Source organism: Natator depressus, chromosome 6, assembly GCF_965152275.1.
Source record: "Natator depressus isolate rNatDep1 chromosome 6, rNatDep2.hap1, whole genome shotgun sequence".
NCBI lineage: Eukaryota > Metazoa > Chordata > Testudines > Cheloniidae > Natator > Natator depressus.
The window spans coordinates 122854576-122863036 of NC_134239.1; the positions used below are offsets into that span (position 1 = coordinate 122854576).

The 8461-nt window shown below is 47.1% G+C and overlaps 1 protein-coding gene across 5 annotated transcripts in view; it reads right to left on the reverse strand.

Annotated features, from left to right (window-relative positions):
• Positions 1-7749, reverse strand: part of SAMD4A (sterile alpha motif domain containing 4A) — a 204970-nt gene extending 197221 nt beyond the window's left edge. Inside the window, exons 1-2 of one of the 5 annotated variants that reach the window (XM_074956485.1) lie at positions 7620-7749; positions 5638-6287 (exon numbers count right to left, since the gene is read on the reverse strand). In XM_074956485.1, coding sequence (XP_074812586.1) covers positions 5638-5833 — 196 coding nt within the window. In that variant the 5' untranslated portion in view covers positions 5834-6287; positions 7620-7749. Of the gene's footprint in view, positions 1-5637; positions 6288-6633; positions 6836-7619 lie in introns of those variants that run through there. The other 4 variants (XM_074956484.1, XM_074956488.1, XM_074956486.1 and 1 more) reach the window with 4 other exon arrangements.
• Between the last annotated feature and the right edge of the window lie 712 nt (positions 7750-8461).

Sequence of the window (8461 nt, forward strand, 5' to 3'; positions counted from 1 at the left end):
ACCAAGACACACGCTACTCCAGTCTCCATCTGCTATCTCCTCCCAGAGCCCTCTTTTCCCAGTTCTCATAGTAGAGCATTTTCAGCTATTAACTGAGCGTGATAGTCACTTTTAGGGTGAAATGCTCCTGTACAGAGAGTCAGCATAAGATCTACAAACCACTTAATCCCACTTAAACCCTATTCTGAGGTCACAAACGAAGCAGAGCCCTTGTGCCACCTTGCTACATGGGCTAAATTTCACTCTTGTCTAACCCTTTTATTTGTAAAAAGAAAAGGAGTACTGTGGCACCTTAAATTTGTTAGTCCCTAAGGTGCCACAAGTACTCCTTTTCTTTTTGCGAATACAGACTAACACGGCTGCTACTCTGAAACCTTTTATTTGTGACTCCAAGACATTTGTTATGTCCGGACAGCTCTTTCCAGCTGGATTTGAAGCTACCCACATAGCCTTGTAACAGGGTGTAGCAGAGCCCACCCCTGGTCCTGCCCCTGCTCTGATCCAAAAACCACTCAGAGACCTTCTGGCTCAGCAATCACTGGTGCAGTTTATTTACAGCATGGAATCCCACCACCTTCTTACTATCTACAGCTTGAGCGTTTCAGCCTTAAGGGCTTCTCAATCTCTGCAGCCAGGAGGGACGAGCTACCCCTCTCCTTCCACTGCATGGCTTCCCCCTTTCTGTCTGCCCCCCTGGCTTCCTTCCTCTGAGGCTTTTATGTAGCCCCAGGCTAATTAAGCAGGCAGCTCTTTCCCCTTTGCCAATCAGGCACAGGTTTCTCTAGGCAGCTCCAATCTACCTTACTTGGAGCTGGCATGACAAAGGGCTGGCTCAGCAGTTCCTGCTCAGTGCCCTGTCACAAGCCCCCACAGCAAAACCACGTTTGAAAACAAATAAAAAAATAAATGTAAATGATAATACTGAAAAACAGTAACTTGCAGTGGGAGAAACTTCTGGTGTCTAACCTGGTTTCCAACACACCCCCCCCACCCACCCACCCACTAACCCATTCTCATTCATTAAGTCATGATGGAAGTATCTCGAATTCCTCACTGGTGCTATCTGCACACCCAATCCTGTTCCCAGTGAAGTCAATGGGATTTTCCCTATTATTACTTATATTACCATAGCACCTAGGAGCCCTAGTCATGGACCACGACTTCACAGAGGTAGGCACTGATCTCAGTGGAAGCAGGAACAGGCCTTGTACACATTGAAACTCACAGGGGACTCAGACGGTTTTCTTCGATGCTACAGTTCCCATTGCCCACATCAGCCTGGATTTATTTACTCGTTGTTTGGTTGTTGTTTTTTTCCCTACCAGCCCCCCAGCAGTTTGAGTGCTGAAGAGCCAAAAGCTCGTTTGGGGTTCTCTTTGCTTTGTTTGTTTGATCTTTGCGGATTTCTAAATTGCATTTTACTGTGTGTGCTACAACCATTAAAGATCTCTGACATGGATTGTGCATCTTATCCAAAAGTGACCCATAGAGATTTTTTGCTTTGATTTTTTTGTTTCCGATCAACCACCAGTAATTTTAAACAAGACGACATTTTCGTGTGGTTTTAGAATGACATATACGTTCACTGTGACACCTGCATCACTTCTAGTCAAAACGTGCCTCAGTTACATCAGAGACAACAGACTAGCTTTCAGCCCGGCAAAGCCTATGGAGACCCATTCTAAGGATTCTGTACGCAGCTATTTTGCCTGTTAAGCGCCACTGGTAACAAAATGGCTCCAGGAACAGTAGATTTCTTAGAAAAATCCCTTTTTGAGCGTTACGCTGCAGCTGTGCATTCCAATCAGATTTACATTTTATGTGTCAGGTGCTATAAATGAGAGCTAAATTTTCATTAATAGGCAAAGGAAAAACATAGTAAATAAAACCACATGAAGAAAACAGAAAGATGAAAGTCTACCAAACGTGCTGGCTTCACTATTAAAACCAATCCGTTTTAAAAAATTAAATTTGTCAATGTTTTTCGTTTCATTTTCAATACTTGTGAGAAGAGGCAGGAAGGCAGCACTGAAGACTGGGGTCCGCACAAGAGAGCAACAACAACAAAAACAAAACCCATCTGTGAAAGATCAAGTTCTCTCCCAATGCCCAGTCAACATGCCTCAAGCCCTGTCTTGTGGGATCTGCTGGAGAGAAGGTACTTTGCCTTCCATGTCTATTCAGCCATTGGCCTCTGTGCTAACTTCAGTTACCTATGGTGATATTTGTGAGGTGGACATCAATCCAATAAGAAATGTGATGAGTCGACATACTCATGTCAACAGCAGTCAGATAGAGTCACTGTCCATTTCAGTCAGATTTTCACAAGCAGCATAGGCTCTGTGTCCACAGAATGACTCTTTTCCCATGCGAGACCAACTTTAAAGTCATTTCAAACATTCACATTGGCATCTTAGACTCACATGTTGCTTTCACACTAGCTTCACTAGAGAAAATAGGACCATGTTTGTGCCCTCATCACTATTTTTGTCTTTTTACTGCACTGAGGAAGCTAGAGATAGCATGGAATTTAACCGACAGTAAGATCAATACACCACATGTAAAAATTTATGGCCCAATACTGTTCCCAAGTTACAGCTCTGATCCCAAAACCTCTTGTATTTGGGCAGATTGCTGCATCCAAGTGCAGACCCATTAATTCAAACACAGAGGCACAGTGGTCAGCTTCCATGCAAGAAGTTGCAGGGTCAGGCCTGTGTCATTGGCACAACTCTCACCAAGGAGGAAAAATTAGGCCAAAAAGTAGGGCACACATTGATATCTTTAGGTATCACTGTCATCATCACCAGCCCCGGAAGAAACAAGCCCAGGTTAATTGTGTACATTGTGGAATTCAAGTAGTAAGAGCAATAAAAAGTTAATTGTTGTTAGACACAAGGTAGGTGAGATAACTTTTACCTGACCAAATTCTGTTGGTGGCAGGTATAAGCCTTCGAACTACACAGAGTTCTCCAGGTCTGGGGAACAAAACTGGAGCGTCCAAGCTAAATACAAGTTGGGACCAAGAGTTAAACGTAAGAGGTGACGCATGTCATAGGAGTTCATTTGAGATGGAGTGGGCAGTAAGGGTTGCTATGCAAAAGGGGTTTGAAGTGGGCCACGAAGGGTTAGCAGGCAGGTGTGTATTGCAGATTGTTGTAATGAGCCATGAAATCAGTGTCCCTGTTGAGTCCACGATATTTGGCATCTAGCAGTATTAAGTTGTGGTTGTTAAGAGAACTTGGTGTGATTTCATGTCTAGTCAAGTGACAAATGCCACGGTATGAAATGTGTGGTGAATAAGGACTATTTAATATTATTTCAACAGGAGATCTCAAAGCACTTTAAAAGACGGGTGTCTTTACAAAGTATGTAATGTTAATACCAAACTAAAAGTCACTTCCTGTCATTTCTTCATTGCCAAACACAGAGTCCAGGCATTCCTTTGTAACAATAGGATCACCCTGATCAAAAAGTAAACATCTTGACTCTCTGATGCAAAGTGATGTTTGCTTACCAAGCATCAAAGTTACAAGAAGAAGAAATGGTTAGTGGTATCAGAAATTTAACAAAGGTTCTCAAGTCTTGCTAGGATGACCAGATAGCAAGTGTGAAAAATTGGGACGGGAGGTGGGGGGGGGTAAATAGGTACCTATATAAGAAAAAGCCCCCAAAATCGGGACATCTGGTCACCCTAAGTCTTGCTATTGAGCCTATAAGAGCCCTAAAAGAACAGCTGATTATTAGAACAAACATCTGAGCAAGTGCTATCAGCATCACAAATGTAATCATTAAGAGGCAAACCAAGGGCCCAATTCCACAAGCTTTATTCCCAGGAGTAATCCTTATACCCACTGGGGTCAATGGGATCAGTCACACGTGTAAATACTGGAATGATCAGGACCTTGGTTTCTACTACTGTTTTGGCAAGAGACTGATCATCATGCAGAAATCCCTTTCATTCATACATAATATTTGGATGGGCTTTAGAGGAAATTTTTCTACCATAATTTAAACAGGTATGCAACTGCTACTGCAGTCTGCACATAAATCATTCATGTGTAATCTTCTGACAAATAAATGTGACGTAACTATTACAGAAAATCCAGGTAAAACGAAAAACCAAACATTTATACAATGGTACACAGCCACATACACTGAGAACCAAAGATAACCCGTGCTAATGCAGGTAAGAGGAATGGTGATTCTATGCTGTGGAAGATCAGTTTAAAAGAGTGTGCTCTCCTTCCCAATTTATTCTTAGTTAGGCCTCCACCCCCAAATGTATGAGGTTAGACTGTTCAGCTGTTTATAAAATGCAGTATTGCACTGAAATGCACACTGCAACATTCTTCCCCGGCACTCATAAGAACTATATAAGGAAATATCCAATTCCAGGGTGTTCACCATTGTGAGGATAGAGCTCTGTACACTGGAGCAGCCCCTGAGTTGGTTTCCTAAAGGCGTACTTAAATATATCCTAGGCCTAACAACATTGTACTGGACGTTGTCATCAAATGGCAGCACAGACAGCTGCCAAATCTTGCAGGCTCAGTGCTCTAATATGGAACAGCTGGAAGAGGACCCTGCATTCTTTTCTCTCAGTAAACACTGGGGGCTCTGTTCAGTATCCTACTGCAATAAAGCCTAAAGAATTTCACCTATCAACCGACAGACTTTCCCCCCTCCACAGACTATACTTTTTGTGTTATTTTAACAGTGTGCAGAAGTCCAAGGTGTACATATTTAATCCTACAAGCTATATTAAAATATCTGAGACAAGAATAGGGGGGATTATATTTATTTTGGGGGGGATTTTTTTCAAATGGAATAGAACTAGGTAATTTAGCTATGTGTTTAACCTCATCTCTGCAAAGAGTAGTTTGTGGTTTTATTTTGGAAGGTTTCTTTTAAAAAGTGTGTGCACACACTGGTTTTCACACACAAAGCATGAGTTTAATTTTACTTACACCGTTTTAGTTCTCCTAACTTTCACTGGTGTATAAATGAGATCAAAATCATGCCCATATATATTAAATGTACATCCCTGGGAAAGTACATGCACAGTATACACTAACTGAATTGTGTAAAGCAGCCTAAATGGTCTACTAATATCTTCCCAGAGCTTCTGTGGACTATATAGAGCATTCAGAGCTGCAAGGAAAAAAAGTGTTCAAACAGGACCTGAATGATGAAACAAATTACCATTTAACAAAAGATTAAGATATCTCAGCTAGCCACAGCTTAAGAAAATACTAGTTTGTATAAGATAATGAGGAGATTCTTCTGCATGTTGCTTAAAGCAAAGCAAGCCACGTTGTCCAAAAGAAGCCTAGAAAATCCAGACTCTACGTGACCTGACTTACTTATTTCATAGGAAACTGCATGAGAGAAAAATCAATCATTCATGCTACCGTAGTTACACCACTGAATAGACTGTAGTAGTTTGCTGTGAAAAATCAAACTGAAATAAGTCATCACTAGTCTGAAACATAAAATGTGAAAAGGGAAGCTGTTAACAATGAGGCTGGTTCATTTGGAGCCCCAGCTCCCTGACCTCCCCTTTTTTGCCATCATTAGGGTATCAATCAGAGAACAATGTAGCATTCAAAATGGATTGGTTGCACCAAAACTTACCAGGGTTGTTGGCTTCCCCTTCAAGAATGTGCAGCTCAGTGCAATCTGCCAATGAATGCTCCAGGCAGAGCTGGAGGAAACGGGCTTGGGTTCGACTCACCCGCTTCAACAAGGAGAGCAAAGCAACAGTCTGCTCGCATTCATTCCAGCCTTTAAACCAACCAGCCAGCACTCCAACCTGATCTCGAAACATCATGATTAGATTGGGGTAGGGAGTGGAGGGGGAAAAAAAAAAAGAAAAAAAACCCTCTGCAGGGAAAAAAAAATTCCCTCCAAAGTTTTTTCCCCCGTGTCTGTCTCACAATTTTATTTATTAATCAAATGGATTTTTGGACACAGCCGTCAGCTCAGATGTGGGTCTGGTTTCTCTTCTCCTCTTTCTATCTTCAGTTCAGTGTCCTAGTGGCTTCTTGTTAAATTCCCCAAAGATGATGACACAAAGTGGCACAGGGAAACAGGGAGGGGAAACTGTATATTATATATACACACACATCTATATATATAAATCTCAACAAGGCACAGGAGTGGGTGTATAGCTTCTTCTTCTTTCCCCTCGGGTTATTTTAGCCTAGCGTCTCCAGCTCTCTCCTCCCCTGGGTGGCAATCTGGACCTTCCACACCCGCATTCCTCCCAAAGCAAATGTTCACAACTGGAAAGAGAAAAGAATTGCTGATGATGATGACACACTTTGCAAGGAAACGCTATGATTCAGCATGACAGCAGCAGAGCCAGCTTCCTAACGTACCGAAGGAGATTTCAGGTCAACAACATAGGGAAGGATAACGGGGGGATGAGGAAGAAAGGGGGAGGGAGGAAGACACCGAACCTCTAAAAATTCAGCCCCCATACACAGCAACTGAGAGATGCAGGCTTTGCAGCTAACGGTTTAAAGAAACCTCCCTCCTCCACAGAAAGTGGAGGTCTGTGGAGGAGGGAGCTCCCTGTTGCTGCCGGAAAAGGGCTCCTAGTACTGGGCAGGTTCTTTAGGGACCTACCTGCTTTAAACTGGAACTGCTGCAACAGACCATTGGCGCACAAGAAAACTTACACTGCGGCTATAAAGCTCTAATGCAAAGCAGGAGCAGCCCTGGTGCCTTCCTCTCCACCTCCTCCTCCCCGGGAAGCAGCCGAGTTGCTGCAGCTCCATCTACAGCAATCCAGCATCTCTAGCCAGCCCCTTTGGATTGAGGCCCTAAGCAGCAGCAGCATGAGACAAAAATAAACTCTACCCACCCCCGACTTCATCACACAGCCCGGCAGGCACAGGCCAGCCCAGGGCGTCTTCGGGTCCCCCTCTCCCTTTTTAGGCTGCTAAAAAAAATGGTCCCCCCCCTCCTCTCCCCCCCTAAGCTATTTTCCAAATATCTTCACCGATCCACTGCTCGAGCGGGCGGGGGGGAAAGGGGGATCTCTCTCTCTCTCTGTCTTACTGAAGCGCTCATGAAATCAGCCCGGTTTTACATACGCATTTTCCACAGTCAAGGCATCGCCTTGTGACCTAAGGAGCGACCAGGTCCATTCGCCTCGAGGGAGCTTTGCAAACTGCAGATGAGCGCTGAGCAACGAGCCCCGTCCCTCCACATAACTGCAACCCCCCCATAAAGTTGGGCTCCTGCGGCTTTTCTGCTTCACCTAGGATGGCTCTCAGCAACACCCCCCCCCCCCGCAGCTGCTTCTTCCACTCCCCCCCCCCGCTTTTGCCCCCAGCCCATGGGGGGTGGCACAGACGTGGGCAGGGCAGTGCCAGCCCATTGGGGGCTCTAAGCACTGCAGGGATGTTTTGGGGAGCCCCCCCACATGCAACACGTAATAAGTAATAAGGCTCCCCCCCCCGGAGTTGCCGGGGACCCCCAGCTATTGCCGAGCGCGGAGCAGGGCACAGACAAGGGCCAGGGCAGGGAGAAGAGCTTGGTGCAGCCCCAGGGAAAGCACGAGCCCTCCCGCCCCACCGCTGCACCATCGCGCCCTGCCCCGGGCTCACCCCCATGCTGCCCCCCGGCTCTCTCGAGAGGCCGAGGCAGGTGCCTCGCTGCTGTCACGCGGGCTGCGGCTGGCGGCGCCCCGGCCGTGCCATGGCGGGGGAGCGGGCGATCCCGCCGGGCGGTGCAGCAGCGCCGGGCGCCTGGCTGGGCGAGACTGAGCCGCGCCGCGCCGAGCCCCGCGCCCCAGCTCCCCACATGCGAGTCATTAGCATAACCCATTACGTCATGGGCTCGCCGCGCGAGGCCCCCGCCCCCCGGGCCGGGGCAGCGCCAGGGGAGCCCGGAGCGGGCCGGGCTCGCGGCCGCGGGGCGGCTCCTTCCCGCCTCGGCCGGCCCCTGCTGCGGGGCCTCAGCACCCCGGGCACGGGGCCCGCCACGCTCCCTGCCCTGCCTGCCCTGCGCCGTGGGGTGTGGGAGACCGGGCCGGTGGCCCGCCGGGTCCCGGGGTAGGTGTGTGCTGCAAATATACCCCAGCGGGGTTCACACTCTGTGCGTGCGTGTGTGTGGTGCAAATACACTCCGGCGGGCTTCACACTCTGTGTGTGTGTGTGTGTGTGGTGCAAATGCACCCCAGCAGGCTTCACACTGTGTGTGTGCTGCAAATACACTCCAGCGGGGTTTCACACTCTGTGTGTATGTGTGCGTGCGTGTGCTGCAAATATACCCCAGCGGGGTTTCACACTGTGTGTGTGTGTGTGTGTGTGCTGCAAATACTCTCCAGCGGGGTTTCACACTGTGTGTGTGTGTGTGCGCGCGTGCGTGTGCTGCAAATATACCCCAGCGGGGTTTCACACTGTGTGTGTGTGTGTGTTGCAAATACACTCCAGCAGGCTTCACACTG